This window comes from Lutjanus erythropterus, chromosome 12 (assembly GCF_056507025.1).
Source record: "Lutjanus erythropterus isolate fLutEry1 chromosome 12, fLutEry1.hap2, whole genome shotgun sequence".
NCBI classification, from domain to species: Eukaryota; Metazoa; Chordata; class Actinopteri; order Lutjaniformes; family Lutjanidae; genus Lutjanus; species Lutjanus erythropterus.
This window is the reverse complement of record NC_139328.1, coordinates 10,064,691-10,083,375: the sequence shown is the minus strand read 5'-3', so window position 1 is coordinate 10,083,375 and position 18,685 is coordinate 10,064,691. Positions and strand designations below refer to the sequence as shown.

The window sequence follows — 18,685 nt, the reverse complement described above, 5'->3', positions numbered from 1 at the left end:
ACCCATGTCCTCCGTCATGAGTACCAACTTCTCCCCTCAGGCAGATGCTTTAGAGTCCCCCACTGCAGGCTTAACCGCTTTAAAAACTCTTTTGTCCCCTTGTCCACTAAAGCCTTGAATTGAAAGCTAACTGTAGCTTAACCATACAGTATGTATGTGCATAAATATGTATGCATGTGTGCATATACACAAATATATTTACTTGTTTATTTTTTTAACATAACTATGTAATTTTTATGATGACTATGTAAAACGTGTCGTGCAATGGGCAGTGTGCAGTTTCTTGGCTGATTGCAATCTGTGCATGTTCTGTAGGTACTGAGTGTGTGGGATTGTGAATAGTGACAGCTCTGTGTATGGACTGTATATATGTAGGAACTATGTATAAACTTTTTGTATCTTTTAACAGCGGGCACCACATGTATCCAAGATATATGTCCTTTGGGACAATAAAGTCTTATCTTACCTTATTTAATTAGCCAATTTGTTACGCATTTTTCTTTGTAGAATATTATAAAGCAGTTGGCAGCTGACAGCTGATTTAGTATCATGTCTGTCCAGGAGAGGGCAGAATTTTACATTAAATATCTAAAAGGAACTGCACAGTAAAAGTTTACGTTTGGAAATCTGGTGACAAACTTTCAAGATGAATGCAAAACACTTAAATGTGATGCACTAACATGGCCATGCTATTCTGAATAAGAAAACAACTTTTTCATGATGATTTTTTGTAATCATGTGTCCAGTTAACATAGTTGGTAATATGTGACTATAGCTTCATAATCTGCAGGTATGAATTCTCACATTGGGCAGTGAGTGCCCTCTGTCTGGCTTTGTTGACTACATTTTAAATCTGAAGTGATTCTAAATTATTGAACACCAAATCTGAAAAACACATCATCATGACAGGATAACAGCAATTTAATTGTTAGATAACCTTTTATCTTTTTTGACATATGTTTTGGTATGCTGCATGTTTACTTGTCCAGGACAAGGCCTTGAAGGAGCTCAATACAGAAAAATCAGTCCAGTCAGTGTTATGCAGTTGCCTTTTTTTGGTTATACATTATCACCAGTAGATGGCAGTGATGTAAATCAAATTACAAGTAGTACTGCACAGTCTCCAGCAACACTGAGCACATGATTCTCCTTGTTACAGGGAGAATCAGTTGCAATTCAACAATCAGCATAGTCTGAAAGAGACCAGATTATATCGGCCTACAGTCCATATGTATTCAGTCTGGGTAAAGAGGAGAAAGAACCAGACAGCAACTTCGTGCCCTCGCAGTATTTTTTTTACCATGGTCCTTTAACTGTATCCGTGACTATGAGTACCAGTTTAAATTGGTATGATCTTTGGCTCTGTAACAGGAAGAACAAACAAAATGATAGGGATTAAGGTCATGTTTGATTCAGTTCAATTTTATTTTAACTTGTACATCAGAAGTTGGTCCAATGAACTGAAACAGTGATTCAAAACATTGGCTCATTTTGTGTAATAATATTCTGTTTTTATATAGAGCTGCAACAATCAACCTAATCAATTAGTTGTCAACTATTAGATTAATGGGCAACTATTTTGATAATCAATTAAATGTTTTGAGTCTTTCTTTTAAAAGGCCAAATTCTCTGATTTCACCTTCTTTGATGTGGATATTTTCTGGTTTCTTTAGGCCTCTATGAGAGCAATATCTTTGGGATGTGAACAAAACATGATGTCATCTTTTGTCTTTTGGAAAAAACTGATCAATATTATTCACAATTGTCATTTTTTTTAGACCAAACAACTTATTGATTAACAGAGAAAATGATTGACAAATTAATGATAATGAAAATAATCGTTAGTTGCAGACTTAGTTTTATATTATTCAGTTGTAACACATGCAAAACAGTTGGAGTATGGATAATGTTCAGAAGAACACAGAAAGTCAATAGTGATAAATAATAATACAACTATTTATTTTTAACGTAATGTGCAGTTATATGGATTTAAAGTGTTGCAAGTCCCTATACTGATTTTGTAGAGAGTTTGAGTCGGGCCACTTAGCTGAAGTAAACAGAAAGGGAGGGGAGTGTGGTGTGCGCAAGGCTTTGGAAACAGGCATGCAGACAGCCGACCACTGCAAAGTGTTGCGCGCGGGACAGACAGACAGGCTGTAGTCCACACCACTCTCCTCTTCCTCTGTCAGACAGAAGACCCCAAAGCTCTGCTGTGAGGCGCTCCCACTCATCCCAACCAATAATGTGAAAATCAGACGGAACCGCTTTGTCAGATGTTTAAACTCATCGTCGCTTCATTGTACTTGAGTGCCGTCAATTTTCAACACTGTCACACAGTTTGCAGTCACGCTACAGTAGGATATCCACACGGATACCTGGTGTGAGATGCGGCAATGTCCCGAGGAATATGCCCACGCGTGAACTCCTGCGGATCCCTTTGGATTTTGTCAGCGGTCATATTTGCGGCGAGTGTGATCGACGTGGACGCGTACAGCTGTCATGAAGTGAGGACCGCTTACCAGCTGCGGCAGGTCGGCCCGCTGCACCGCGTACCGGAGACACCTGGCACAGGTGAGCCAGTGGGTTTGGCAGCTCACACTGAAGAACACTTTGGTTTAAGCGCACTGCAAACATCACAGACTTAGCGAAGTCATCTGCAGACAGAAGTCACACATTTGGCTTAAATTACGATCATAGTGATTTCAGCAAATAGTGCAAATGTTTAAATTACTTAAAATTGCTTTGATTACATCTTTCTTTAAAAAAAAAAAACCTTTAAGTACTTCCCAATGCTTTTAACTATTCTGTGCTTCTGTCAAAACCACACGTGGGTCAGTACACAACACTGAGCAAAAGCCCACTCAAGTGACAGCAGCAAGAGACTGAATGACTGAGAGACAGAGCAGATACCTTCTCAATTCAATTTAGTCATGCTGTCTTTCCTCATATTAGCCATGTTAGTTGAAGAAACTCTCAAAGGGTTTTAGTCATAAATATCTGATATTGTGTATGGAGATGCTTTTGGTCAAAATATGTACTTTTCTAAACAATATAGCACTTTGCAAAGTCTGAAATTATTTTGAAGTAGGTGAAATGTATCTAGACGTGTTTTTTTGTCATTTTCATGAAATATCTGGTACAGGGTTCTATGTATTTTTTTCAAATGCCTCCATGGGCAAGTGCGTCAGAAATCTACTTGCCCAAAGTCAATTTTTACTTGTTCCTGTACAAATTGGCTTATTTACTACCCTTTAACAAATAACAACAAACACTAAAATTAGTTGTCATGTTTAATGTAGGACTGCAACATGTATAAAATGTCAGAAAATAGTAAAAAGTTCTTCAGAGTCTAACTTGATGTCTTGTTTTGTCAGTCTGTAACCAAGATATTCAGTTTAATATGATGTAAAACTGAGATCTCTCATCTAGTTGAGGAAACGGGCAGCACGCACCAAAATACATTTCAAGAAGATGTGTCATATTCTAGCCACTGAAACTCCAGTTTCCATTTTTTGTGGCTGTTGTTGTGTTTCTTTTTCTAGGTGAGTATCATGTTAAAAGTTTGAGCAGGCTTGGTAAACACATACTTCAGAAGCCCAGACATACTGGTAGCTAGCAGGCAACAAGAACTGTCAGCCGTTTTTGTAGAATGTTGAACTTAAACGTGGGAAGGAATTAAGATGTTTGAGAAACTGTAACATTATGTTGGCGAAGGCTTACAGTATGGGGATAAATCTTGGCGGCCATAAGGGGCCACCTACTTGGAATAACTGGTGACCACAGAGTAACTTTTTGTGGGTCACGATTAATGTCGAACACTAATTAAATAAGTGGACACTGGAGCCCTGCAGTATGCATGCTGTTTATTCGTTTATTTCATTACTTGCTCACTTTCTTTACAGCAGCTGGCCTTGTCTAGTTTGGATGTGCGTGCACATTTCTCCATGTTTAAGTTACCCACAATGTGGACCCCATCTGATCTGTCTGGTTAAAGCGTCAGAGCCTCTTGATTTTCCCCACAATTTGCAGCTTCGCATGCCACCCAGCTGCTTATCACAAGCAGGCTGTTTGGAGAGATTAAACAATTATTTTGCAAATTTCTTTTGGCAGAAAGCCGCCGAGCACATTCACAAGCTGCTGAGACAGGCTTTTTGAGCCAGAACAAGTCAAGTGTGATGCAGAGGTCTCATATGGTTTAATCTCTGTGGCTAAAGAGGCTGCAATATTGTGTCCACAATAGGGGGTGTGGTTGATTTGCAATCTCCAGATTGATTTGCAGAAGTAAGCCGCCACCAACTCTTAACTCTTTCTACATGCACTTAAGCCACAGTTTACAAAATGACATTGTCCAGACTCTGTCAACAGGCCTATAGAGTCTTTTGGCACCTCTGCTGACAAATTTCTCTTTTCTTCAGCTACATTTTTGTCAGAGGGATGCTTGAAAGCAGCTTCAAATGCCTTGAAGGTTTTGTGGTATGTGCTTTTCTCCTGCGCACTGAGGAAAAGTTATTTTATGAGGATAAACATTGGTTCCAAATCTGTTTTGGAGGCAAAACACATTTTGAGCGGGTTTAGGCTTTGGTTCAACTATGCTCGTTTTGCTTGAAAGTGATCCTGCAAGGATAGTAAGAGACTTTTTGACTTATCACTAATTATGTCATATGTCTTCAATGTGGGGTCATTTTAATTGTTTCATATGTTTGAACACAACACATTGGGGATTATATAATATTTTTACCCAGTCTCTTAAATCTTTTAATAGTTGCTGTAAATGTCTTCTAGCTTCAACTTTGTCTAAGATTTAAGTGCATTTTTCCTTGTAAATACTCAAATACCAAAAGAGTGTAGATATGCAATGTGCATATCTAAATGACTACAGACCAGAATTCTTGCTGCTTTAGTGTCACATGCAGGTTGGTGGCAGCTTAAGTATCACCCAGTCTGAGACTGCAAGCTGTAACAGGGAGAAGAGCAATAGATAGCTGAACATACCTCGAGGTGCATCCAAACCACTTGATATGTTTGTTTAGCAGGGTGTCACTACTAGCAACAGAGAATGTCATTTTCATTGCAAGCGGTAGTTTAGGGTTTGCTCTTAAAGACAACGGAAGGACCTTGGTCTTCTGAGGATGTCAGCAGTCTGGAGCAAGGCTTGCGTGACTCGAGCTTTTACAGTCGGCAGTGCATTGGCAGAAGCTACATATGAATATCTCTGTCTGCAATTGCAGCTGTTGATGGACATTTTGCCTGACAGTGAACAAACAGAGGTATACACACAGTACGGTGTGAGAGATATGCATTAGTCTTTTGTTTTAATTATAGTTGGGTCCTTGGGATCAGATCCAATTTGGTATTGGGTGCCAATACTAAAGTAATTCACTCATGTCATCACTGTTCCACATACTGATCCAGGTTCTATAGTCTGTTTTCATGAATTATAATTATAATTTTAAGCCCATAGCCAAAATGTTGTAGCACAAATTAATAGATGAATTAGTAATTAAAGATACTATAAGGAGTTTTTAAATGGTGATGAAACTGTCTAATTTTAATACTGATGCTTCTATATGACATACATAAGTGAGAACACTGGTGAGGAGTGAGAACACTGGTTATTTCCATATAGTTGTCCTTAATCAATACCAACAGGTCGGATACTCCTTAAAATCAGTTGACGAGCCTGTGTGCCAGGCAGAGTTACAGTGACTGGTAGGCCTGCGCTGAAAAGTCTTATGACTCATGACGTGTCCTTCAAAGGGTTGAAGTGGCTAAGGTAATAAAATAAGTTTGTGACATTACCGGTCTTTGTCAGGAAGCTATTCCTGCAAGATTAACACAGCAGTGTTCTGATAGTTGTCCATCCATCCATTTTCTTTTCTTTTCTTATCCGGGCCCGGGTCGTGGCGGAGGCAGACTGAGCATGGTGTTCCTCTGCATGGCGACGCTTTCCAGCTCCTCCACCTCAGCTGGTTCATTTTGATGCAAAGGAGCAGCGGTTCTACTCCGAGCGTTCTCTAATGGTTGTTGGACAAACAATAAAACTGGCGTATCAGCAACCTGACCTGTCCTTTTTTAACTGCAGTCATGTTGCATATTGTGTCTGTTTGTTGTCTCACGTGTCGATGGAGCAACGGAACAACACACCTGTTAAATGACTGGCTGGTTGTGTGTCAGTAAGAGGACCTAGGGGTATAGGCTGTTAATGATCCAGGGCGGAAACACATTTGGGGTTTGTCTTTTAGACGATTGGCTGTTCACGGGTCACTTGTAGGACACTCCATTATCACAAAATATGACAGGCTGTTAATGAGCTTTGGGGTTTTTGTTATGTGCTTTTAATGCATTTAAATGAAAACTATCAAACATTTAATCAAACTACTTTCTTATTGCCATTGATGATGTGTCTACATATCGCTATCGTTTTATTGCCCAGTCCTAGTGAGTAGTACGTTATCCAGTTAAAAAGGAGAAGCGGATCTTCATTTACATAATTTTATGTTTGATGTTACATTTTGCAGTTATTATGATGGCAACACTACCATGTTTGGCTACAGGGGCCTCCAAAATCAACAAAATATGTTATTTCCTTGTAGTAATCCTTTTTTTTTGGAATACTATGAGTTAGATGTACCCGCGAATCCTGTACTGGACCATGGACCTGCTGTAACGTACGACAGTTAGTCTGCAGCTGAGTGAGCCAGCACTTAGTCATTAGTCCTTAGTTTGGAGATATTTTAGACTCAAAATAGACAAAAGCAAGACAGCAACTTGTAATGTTAAGCCGACAACAGCGACATTATAAAATGCTACCAGTTTAACTAAGTATCTGCAAAACTATCACTGGCCTAGCACAGATTTATTGGTCTATATTAACATTGGCATATATGTTGTTCAATTTTTATTTATTTATTTTTTTTTACAAAACCTAATGCAGTTGTTTTCATTTTTTTAATGATTTGTTTTATAGACAATGTTTTATGTATATTTGTTTCTTTTTATTAATTCAAGTTCTATTTTCATTTTTAAATATAGTTATTTACAATTATTAAGAATTCCAGTGACTTATGTATTGTTGGATTTCATAAGAAAGAATATCAGTCAAAAGATCTATCACAATTTTTTACTCTCTTATATGGGTATTGGTCATCGGACCCAAAAATCCAGTAGCCTTTTGGTCAGACTCTAAACAGAACTGAAGTGGTGAGTGAATCTCTAGATTTAATTAATTTGCTTTCCCCACCTCTAAATCCCCACTGTAAGATATTTTATTTCTGAGACACACCCTCTATCTATAGCAACATTTTTGGAAAACAGGGCTGATATAATCCAGATACAAACTGCGGCTCCTTGGTCGGGACTATTAAATATTTATGTTTGTTTACAAGGTGTGGTGAACTACATTTTTGTGCATTTACACTCCACCACTTCTCTGCTGTTCCTTCCCCTCACAGCTAATCAAACATTGCTGTACATTTTGGGCTTCTATCTTATTTTGCTCTTTATTTGTACTAGTCCTGGAGAGGTTGTTTTGGGTCAGACGCAATCTTGTCTTCAAAGCGCTGACCAATGGAAGGGGGTGTTAGAGTGGGAGATTTGGTGTATATGTGTGTGTGTACACAATTATGCTACTCTGCTTCAGTTCTCAGATCAAATGCCAACAAAAGCAACTCTTGAAATTTGAAGTGGCAAAACTTCAGCCCCTTTTCACAGTCTGATGTTTGTTTTAGGACATAGTGCTGCGTTTCATTCATGTGAGGTGAACGGATTTCTCACCAAGCGCCAGGAGTGTGGCAGCAGGGAACTTAAGAACCGGCCAATTGGATATGGTTCTATACAAAACAATTGCACTCTTACTGTACAGAGATTTTATTCAGTGTTTCTTTGTTTTTACTTTTTGTATCCAAAGAAAGCATGAAGTGAAAGAGCACTGTAATCTCGTTTCAGCAAGCAGTGATGGAAGGACTCAGATTCTTAACCTTTAAAATTAGTAAAGTACTTAAATGTAGTAATAACACCATGTAAAAAATACTTTCTGAATTAATTTGTACTTTTATATATAATAAACTATTACTGTCATTTCTTTCCAATAGCAGAAGTGTTAGAAAATGTCATTCTTTAAGGTATGTCCACCCCTAGATTACAATGTAATTTAAAGTCACTTGTAATTTATAGTAAAAAAAAATACTTAATTGCAAGTGGCAGTAAGTATTTTACCGGTATATCTTTGTATAGAATTATTATAGACCAAAATAATTGCATTGCAGACATCAAATGTTTGTTTCCTGGGCCACGCTTTATAAAGAGCAACTTTATCTCCGTGCCAGACTCAGCATCAAGGGAAGTTAGATAATGACTGACATGAAGTTGCTTATCCTGTGATTATTTTGAAGAGTTATGGCCGCTTTGGTACAGTGGTACACAGCCAAACACTCCATATTGAGATTACCACGGGTTGCTGATATAGCCCTTTGGAGATAGGTCATTTGGAAAGCAGACAGCTAGCAGCACTGTTCACAGACGCACTACTTGTGGAGTTGGCGTCTTTTATAATGTCCTCTCAGATATTATCAAACTATTTTACGGCTCGGTTAAAACTATCTGATTGACCATGGCTTATCTGATTACGTACGTACCACACACACCCACAACCCTTTTTCCCCCCAACTTATTACTCAGCTGCCGTTCTCTGATTTACAGAGTCATTAACAGCTATTTTAGAGTGAAAGAGAAAGTGTCTTATATCCTGAATACAAGGCAAGCAGAGTCATGTGTTAATAGCAAGGGAGTGGGAACACAGTGTGTTATCACATGTCGCCACATCCTTAACCAGTTACAGCGTCAAAAGCCTTGGCAAGCTCTCAAAGCTCAGCATGGTCTTTGATTGGCTGTAGTTATTTTGATTCCCTTTTTAACTTGGCCTTTCTGACTGAGAGAGCAACACATGGTGCACACCTACTCCATACACACTTAAAATCACTGAGCATCTGTGTTTCCTTTTCCTGGCCATCTCTCAGCTACCCACTTCAGTCTAATAAATCACACACAATTATCTCCAGTAAGTTTTCTAAAGCCATTAGAAAAGACATCGGTGAAAGGGTTTGAGATTTTGTGCACGTTCCTGACTCCACTGACATTAACAGTTAAGTTGTCAGAGGCACCAGAGTATCAATACTTTTTCAATAACACATATTTAAAAATATTACTAACATTTGATAGTGTCGAAAGTACTGAAGCTGTAAAAAACGATGCTCATTCAAGACTTCAGTAATGTCATCGTATTTTATCTAATTTTTTGTGTGCATGGGACTTTTTTCTTTTTGCTGTGGAATTTAAAAAGGTATCTAATATATTGTTTTAATACTGGTACTGTACTGAAGTTTAAAGTTCTAGTATCATGCCAACTATACAATTACCAATTGATAATTTTCATTTTACCCCTTATTTAAAAAGTTCTAGCAGCCTACTAGTTATGAGACATTAATTTATTAAGCACAAGCAATTTAAACAAACAGAATAACAAAATTATAACGCAGAAAATATACTTGCACGTTTGCATGAACACCATGGCTGCTTCATGTATCCTGTGTTGGTATGGAGCAATGGTTGTGTGTATCCTCAGAAATCAATGCTAGACATACAAGAGTGCAAATGCGTGGTTAAACAACAAGCATATCTCCAGAATAAGGCTTTCCTTCAGAACAGTTCCTAGCTAGCTAACAATTGATATAGATTAATTAGCTAGTCTGCCAACATTTCGCAAACATTAGCTTAGATGTAATATAGAGGTGCTTTTACAAGTCCCCCAGCAACATCTTTTAATCTTCAAAATCTGTGTCTCAATATAGTTGAGTCTTGCATGTAATATTTCTAAGAACAGGAAACAAGAGAGGAGCATGTTGACCGGGGGCGGGACTTAGGAAGGATCAATCACCACCTTTTCTGGATTAACAAGGCAGTGCAAACCAAACCATGAGAAAACCTGTGAGCTCCAGAGTAGTCAAATTCTTAACAGCGATTGATCAATTAATGAATAACTATTGACACATCTAACTGACAGTTAAATAACATAAATAACAGTCAGTTTCTTCAAGTAAAAAGACACAGTACAGATTATTGAACTGACGAGCACCTCAGATGCTCTTTCTCCAGGCCACTCCAAACATTCCAGCCTCGCCAATGTTGCCCCAGCCTGAAGCTGATTACTCTGTCTGAGACACAACATCTCTTATTGGATTTCAGCATAAGTCTATCTTGCATTTCAGTGGATTGTGTGTGATCAAACTTTCGTGGCTTGCTACTGTGGTAGAGCCAAGATGCAATTTTATGAGGTTATTCGACTTCCAAGTGTATCATCTACTTCTCCAATAACATAACCGTGCAGAAAAAACATGAAACTTCTTGTGCTCTAGGAGAAATAGTACATGAGAGGAGAGCTGGTTTCTGAGAAGGAGCATTTAACAGATTATCTTAAATGTTAACATAATTACTCTGCCAGTCTGTGCCTGAGCACCCCTCTGATATAATGCTGCTTCACCAGGTCTGTGCCCATCTGCCCACCAGTCCTCCGCTTCTCTCTTTAAGCTCTGTCCGTCCAACCTCTGCCCTCTGGCTTGGCTTTGGACCCTGTGCCAGTGGCTGTAGGCAGTTCCAACGCGGGGTCTGGGAAATCTAAACATTCCAGTTGAGTTTCAAAGTTGTCCAAAAATGCAGGTATGCGCCAGAGACCCTTTGAGATTTGTTTTCATTCAACATGGTCCATCCAAAATACAGCCAATCTGTTATAGAGTAAATATCCTGTATGTTCAGTGGATCTGGGAACTTCAAAGGGAGCTGACTTCCTGAGGCAGCAGAAGGGTAACTGCATTAATTGCCTACTTTTTAACAAAGTTATTCTTGTTCTCAGAAAATATCAAAACAGCAGCATCAGGAAACCACAATCCTCCCGGTCATCAACACATTCCAAATCAAAACAAAGTTTCCATACCATATCGAGGAGATGTGAGCCGCTTATAAATCATTTTATGAGAGCATGAATTTATGTATGCATGCTTGAAAAAAGTGGTAATAACATGCAGATCTTCTCAGCAGTGTACAGTTCTCCTCTGCTACTGTAGTACCACATATTGAGAATGGCATGTGAGTTAGCAGGGCAATTATACAGTGGTAGAGTTTCTCCACTCAGGAGTTTTGACTTGTGCAATGAAGGGCACTGAGGTGTTGCTGAAGGGATTGTGACTAACAAGTCAAGACCCCTGAGCCTCGGCTTTAATACGGCAAATTACTCCAGAGGTATTTGTCACCTGAGGACGATTAACCGAATTAGGATTCAGAGTTGACACCCTGTCTGGAGAGGAAGAGTGTGTTCAGGTTTAGTCAGGCAGAATGAGTAGCGTACACAGTGGGCACTAATTACAAAGAACCTGTAGAGTTCAGTTTTCTTGGACCATTGAAGGCTATTTTAAGTCACATTAAAGCCAAGAGTTGTTACAAGTTATTTGAAATCAGAAGAATGGCTGCAGCCTGTAGACAAACAACATTTACAATTCATGAGGAACTTTGTACTTTAAAATAAACTTGTTAAATGAAATCAAATCACCATAACAAATGCTGCAAGTGTGGGGCAAATCATATTACATTTGTTATGTTGGCTTGTTAGTCTCAGAATTTGATGTGACAGTTCAGTTTATCTGTTCTCATGATTTTTCAGCATATTAAAAACACATTTTTTAGATTTTTTTTTTTTTTAACCAGGTCACTTAAAATGTAGACCCAGGTTGTAAGGCCTCTTCAGAGGTCAGTTAGCTGTCTAATGTAATCTCACAAAAAGTATTTATTATTACATAAATATTTATAGTAGTCACTATTTTTTACGTTGATTGAAGTCTAAAAGTAAGAAAATACTCAGAAGACAGTCAAAATTGAGTAGAATTAATTAATCGATAAGGTTGAAAATTTTCCAAAAAATACTGTGTGTATTAAGAGCTATTTAAAACAGTCTGTTACTCTGGAAATTATCCTACAAAACATGACAACAACTCATTAAATGTGTTATCTTTTCCGACTGAGCAGCAGCGTGCCTGCTCTCCTTGCAGGTTAGCGTCGACATACCTGTGCTGAATGTGGTTACGCATTGCTCCAGTTGAGTGGTTGTATGCCAGTTTATTCTAACACAGCCAACATATAACCTTATCTTCTTTTCCTTGATCTGAGTGCTGCCAAACCAGGCTTTTTATAAGATATCATCTGTTCCACTTTGCTGTCCGGGCCATCTGGACATTAGCATGGGACGAGTTGGGTTGCAGTCAGTCTAGTGGCGTCCAGTATCTGGAACATCCACCAACAACTTAATTAATTTTTGGTCCAAAACTGCTTTATGAAGAGAAACATTCTCTCAGTCCGGAGGACTCAAAGCATAGCAAGCTAAAAAAAAAAAAAAAAAAAAGGAAAAACAATGTCAGAGCAGTTGTTGAGCAGGAACAGCAACCACTGTATCTTTAACACAGCTCAACCCTCAACTATTGTGGCATGGTCAGAATTTATTGGTAAAGTCAAGACATTTATAGGCCCTTCAGTGGTAATTGTGGGGTTTGTTTTATGTATTTTATTTTATTTAGCTACAGGGTTCCATGGCTGAGATGGTGTACACAATAACTGTCACTCGGGTAGTTCACCACTTGAAGCTTTATGGCAGATTGGCAAAGAGAGAGTAAAGTGGAAGTAAACTCAAATCTTTGCTTTTTTTTATCTAGATAAAAAAGCCAAAACATGAAGCCAGAATTGTGCAGGAATGTCTTGAAAACAATGCTCATCTCCTCCTGTAGTGACGTCAGAGACCATTCCAATCAAACATTTGAGGCAGGTCTTGAAAATTGTTGTTGAGTCATGCTCCCTAAGCAATTTGTCAGAGCTTGAATAGTTTTGCAAAGACTAATAGGAAAAGATCTCACTGTCCAGATGTTCAAAACTGTTACTGTTGCCTAAGGTGTCTACTAAATTTTGAATGAAAAGGGATGAGAATATGTTCAAATATTCAGAATTTGTAGATATTTGGTTTTTATGTTGACATTCAACACCCTTTAAAACTCTGATTACGTCAAATGCTTCCATTTCATAAAACAAAACATGAAAAACTCAAAGTATGGTCTGTATCTGTATCATAAAAGTATGGTTAAAAAATGCACATTACTCAAAAACAAGGCAGATATTAATAGATGTGTCCTACATTGTAGACGTTAGTGACTCCCAGAGTCCTTGGAAGACTGCTTCCCTGAGTCCTCAATACATATTTTAGTTTACCCTTCAGGCGGGAGCCACTACAATGCTTTTTAAAAAATATACCAGATGTAAATATTTTCAAAGATACAAAAGAACGCACTCAGCAGTATGTTTGCTGTTGGACATGTGAGCAGTGACATGGCTTGTAATGATTCCAGAGAGTGGCATGGTATATTCGTGACACAGTCAGCCTGTCCTGACTGCTGTGGTGGCTTTAACAGCCAAAGTCTTTTGGAGTATCACTTACTCCATGCAGCTACTCACAAGGGACGGAGAGGCCAGGCTGGATTCCACTGTGAGTCCCTGGATATTAGTTTCATATCACAGATAACACACAAACACAAAGGAGAGAAAGAGCCAGCCAGTGAGGAGAACAGGGTCAGGGACAGAAGGGGAGAGAGGACAGACGCCGAATATGGTGAAATGACAACCTTAAAACAGAATCAAAATCGCGCTTCCAAAAAGCAGTGATGTTTGATCAGACACCTTTCAAAAGTACAATACAGTATGCTTAAGTATTTTGCTTCTCCACTAAGAGTTCTATCAGATGGCACAAAAAAAATCTAGCTAACAGTTTCATATTAATCAGCTTTCTTAAAATATCTATAATAACGAGGTCCCACCTGTGTGTAGACACCAATATTTAATGTGTTTTTGACAGTACAGCTGCAACTAGCAATTACTTTCATTATTGATTAATCTGTTCTGAAAAATGCTCTGCAATTTTCCAGAGCCGAAAATGACATCTTCAGGTTGCTTCTTTTTTGTCCAACCTTTTGTCTTGGTGATCTCCCCCAAATACATAAAGTTAGAACTGACAGATAAAATTGGGTAGTGTTAAAATTTTCCAACAACCCGCTGTCAGCCCATTAACCAGTTACTGCTGATATATTTGCTCCTCAACCTCCTCCTGACCTCCTGAGTCTCAGCTGCGAGAGCGGCAAATTTGTTATGTTTTGTTATGTATGCAGTGTACATTTCCTATGTGTAATAAACAAAATAAAGTCATAAAGTGTCAGGAAATTAAACATTCTTATTCCTAATTTTCCTTATTAAACAGAAAGATAGATCTGTACACCTTCTGAATCCAAGTTTGCATCTTTTACCAAACTAAGATGAGTTTAAGGGCCTCATTAACTCATTGTAAAAGACATTTCATTCAAACTTGAGAGAAAAACAACATAAAACTCACCCAAACCTTATTTGTTAGTCTTTCCACTGTTCCAACAATCTAAAGATCCGATTTGGTTAAACTAAAGCCTTAATTTACCATGTTAGATGTGAAAATAGTATAGACAGAATAGAAAGAATAGATTCTACGGGCTGTTTACCTCTCACTCGATCTCCAGCTCATTGAATGTGTGCTGTGCTGGTGATTAAAAGTGTGTTGCTGGGCAGAGGCTCTCACTCTGCAGACCATTAAATTAGCCAAATAAAATGTTAAAAATCACCCAAAGACATTTCCACAAAAAGTACAACCAGTCATGGAGTCAGCCAGTCAAACGTAGATGATATAGTCGTCTAATTGCCCAAACCTACTGACAGTTTATTTTTCTATACGGCTGCTGACACAAAAGTTCATATTAATGTATGTTTAGCACTGTATATATCAATAGTCTGTATATTGAAACAGGTTGGGTTCCTCATTTATGTGGCAGTCTGGGAAAAGAGCACTATAAGGCCTGGCATAGGGTTCAGGGAAGTAAAAGATGTAAACCCAGAACAAATGTGTAGCATTGTATTTTGTCAAAACTGGTAATGGAAACTCTATACATCGATGATGATCCAGGTAAAGGACAGAAATGGTGGTATTTCTTAACACGCACTTTGCAAAAACAGTATCTATCAAGAGACAGTGTTGACAAGGAGACAGTGTCAACATAAAAAAATGGACTGCTACAGAGATGGAGATAATGAGCTGGAAGGGGCAGGACAGCCAGTTATGACTTCACTCGTCTGGCTCTGGGATGGGAACAAATGGAGCCTCACTGGGTAATTAAGAGACACCCAGGCCTCACTAGGATATGCCAGGCAAATGGGGGAGAGGGAGCAGAAAGGGAAAGAGGGATTGAGAATGCAACCCTATTGTGTTTCATGGAGGGATTTGGACAGTGAGGCACTGGTCTTGCGGTCTGTCCTAAGGCCATGCTTTAGGCTCTGGTTACAACACCTGCCTCCAGCCACCCCCATTCAAGCCCCCCCCGTAAAATGAGTTATCATATCAGACTTCTGCATTATGGAAATGTCCCCGTGCAAGGAAATGTGTGGGAAAGGACGATTCTAATAGTCTGTGCTAATTGTGACCGGTCTCAGTGATGTCATGACAGTGTCTATATGTGTAGCAGTGGTGAGAAGCAGGTGACACTGGCAGGGCGTCCAGGGTGGACTCTGTTTCAGCTGATGTAATTGTGCCTGATTGAGCTGTTCTCTGGATCATAGTATTTGCAGTTAGGTCATCGCCTTCATGTGGTTTTTATGAACTGCAGTATTATGGCTAATGACTGTCTAGTTCAAGAGGTGATTTCATACAAATTACTCTGTGTGTGTGTGTGTGTGTGTGTGTGTGTGTGTGTGTGTGTGTGTGTGTGTGTGTGTGTGTAAGTGATAGTACATTTTGAATGTTCGCATTGCAAATGCTAGTGGGTGCATGTGCAGTATTTTGGGTTTTTATGGGACATACAGTAGGTATGCATATACAAATATGATGTCTTGTGTGCAGTCGTATGAGTCAAAGATATTTATATATTTGGCAGAGATAGTATTTATAGCAGGAAACGTGGATGAATTCTTGGTCTACTTTCTCACCCTCCCATGGTGCCTTCTCTGTCTCCCAGTGGAGTTATGGCCTGTCTATCTATGTGCATACTCAGGACACTATACATATACTCACACATAGTTGCACAGCACAGTGTAGAATCATATATAAATATAATATAATATATCTCATTATACAGTTGTCAAAAGTATTGATACTACCCCATTTCTTTCAATATCACATTTTTCACAATATCCATTAATTCCAGTATCAGCAACACTGAAGGTATAAAAAAGGATCCATGTTCTAATTGAAGACCTCAGTTCAGTTTAGTCTTTATTGTCCTGAATTTAGCTTGCAGCCCAACCAGACAATGTTCAATGACTTGTTCTATTCCAGCGCTGTGTGCAGGTTTTCATTTAAAACAAGAAAAAAAAAATCATATTAGTATTGTATCAAAGTTTAAAATTCTGTAACTGCAGCAGATTACAGTTACATTCATTTTGTAATGTACGTATAAATAAATGCATGTAAGTAGGTACTGCAGGTAGCACTGTTAGTATCCCATTAGACATTTGTGTGAAATTTTGCCATAATTAATGCATGGATTCTGGAGTTATAGCCAAAGATGTGTGCTGTGAGGTGACAGTGACCTTTGACCTTTAAAATATAATCAATCCATCCTTGAGTTCAAGTGGTCATTTGTGCCAAGTCTGAGGAAATTCCAACATACTACATTCACAAGAATAGGTCGACCCAAAAACATATGACCTCTGGTCATGGCTGTCGCCGACATGAAGGCATCAAAAAAGGGTTTTCAAAAATTGTGGATCACAGAGATCCTTCAGCATACAGTTATGAATGTGCACAAAAAAAATTGGCTGATGGGTCTAGTAGTATGTGAGATTAGCTGTGGAAAAGCTCCCGGTCTGTTGGTCACGCACACATGCAAGCGATCGCATGATCCCCTCCAGGCTTACACTTGGCAGAGAGTGGTTGTTACTTTATCAAATCCAAACTGAGATACGTCATTTATTCTCCACTGCATGTGCTGCCTCTGACTTTAAAATGTAAAATAAATAAATGAATGTTGATTAAAAAAAATATGAAATAAACTTATTGCCCTTCTTCTTGACTTTCCTAGATGTGGATCTGTTGGTTTGTAAGCACCAGGGTCCGTCCTGCTGCACCCGAAAGATGGAGGAGAGCTACCAGTTTGCTGTAAGAAGAGAAACCCTCCACAACATTCACTCCTACAGCTACGAGCTTGAGCACCTCCTCTCCGGCCACTCGGATGCCTTCCAGGGTAAGGGTGCCGGGACAACACGGGGCCAAGCTTGGGTTGGTTGGGATTGGTCGGAGCCATTGGGTTGTTGGACAGATGGGAAAGAGATGTTGTCACTCAGTTGTCATTTAGCTCTCTGGCACATAGTGGTACCTGCCAGTGCATGGGACCTTATACCTCGGAGTATTTAACTTAAAAACCTGACCCAGCTTTATACTGACCTCAAACTGAACTTATGGCTCTTATTTAAATCCAAACTCAGCAATAAAAACAAAATAACTTTGTATTTGTTGTCTTGCTCGTAAAGAATATTTATTTGTCCAGTATAAAAAAGTTTTCACTCAGTTCCCCGGGGTCACGGTAGCTGGCGCGCAGGCAAGTGTGCAACTCAGAAAATGGGCATGGCTTCAGTTTCCCCCTTCTTCCCTTCCTCTGTGGGTTTGGCAGCAACAAAACTGCGGAGAAGAAGCAGTTAGGGTAAAAAGAGGGTATAGAGGCCTTTTTCTCAGGCTTTAGTGTTTGGTGGAAGATGTTCTGCTTTGTCATTATCTGATCTTGTTCTCAGGACAGCAAAACAATTACTGGAACCCTCGAAGAAATTACAGTAGTTCTGGAGAGTGAAGTAATCTGTGCATAGTAATTATTTTTGTGTGTTTGTTGTTTATTTTTGGGGTATTTTTTTGTTGCAGTGCCTCTTTGGTAGCCTGGTCAGTTCACATGTCTGAGTTCCGGATAAACAAAGCTCTGCTGTAGATACAAAGCCTGTTTCAGATGGCTCTTGCCTGCCAAGGGGTTTTGTACTACACCCAGCTGAATCAAGCAGTGCACCAGTTGCCCAAGCTTGTCCTTCCTTTTCCTCTAGTAATTGCAGTGTCATTTAAATTTAAAAGTTTCCGAAAAGGATCAATTTTTTTTTTCTCCACAAAACCTCCGACATGGTGCCACAGGGTGGGAGACGTGCTGTGGATGTTTTTAGTGTCACAGGAATTTCAGTACCATACAATTAGTTTTATAAGACAATGGAGTGCATAGAGTCATGTTGGCCAAGTCCTGTTTTATGATGGATGTAAGAACACCACTGGTCTTGGTGTCCAATATGGAAAACTCATATCATATGTGAATAAACAGGATAGTGGAGAATGAAACTGGTTAGGAAACAATCAAGGGAAATTTATCATTTTCAGACATGAAATTGGAACTGATTACCATCATGTTTAACTTGTAAAAGTCATCTGGACAGGATATTTTACTGTCAAATTAGTCTCACAATGCGAAACCTATCTCTACTCCACCATGTCAGTGGTCTGGCTGCGCATATTATCATTCTTCTATATGGGAAAAAATCACCCTGGCTTGTTTGTTTGTTCTTT

The 18,685-nt window shown here is 39.0% G+C and overlaps 1 protein-coding gene across 2 annotated transcripts in view; it reads left to right on the top strand.

Moving 5' to 3' along the window:
* Positions 1-2,115: 2,115 nt before the first annotated feature.
* Positions 2,116-18,685, top strand: part of gpc5c (glypican 5c) — a 145,462-nt gene continuing 128,892 nt past the window's right edge. For both annotated transcript variants that reach the window (XM_084733232.1, XM_084733231.1), the window contains exons 1-2: positions 2,116-2,571; positions 17,175-17,336. In XM_084733232.1, coding sequence (XP_084589358.1) covers positions 2,394-2,571; positions 17,175-17,336 — 340 coding nt within the window. In that variant the 5' untranslated portion in view covers positions 2,116-2,393. The remainder of the gene's footprint in view (positions 2,572-17,174; positions 17,337-18,685) is intronic.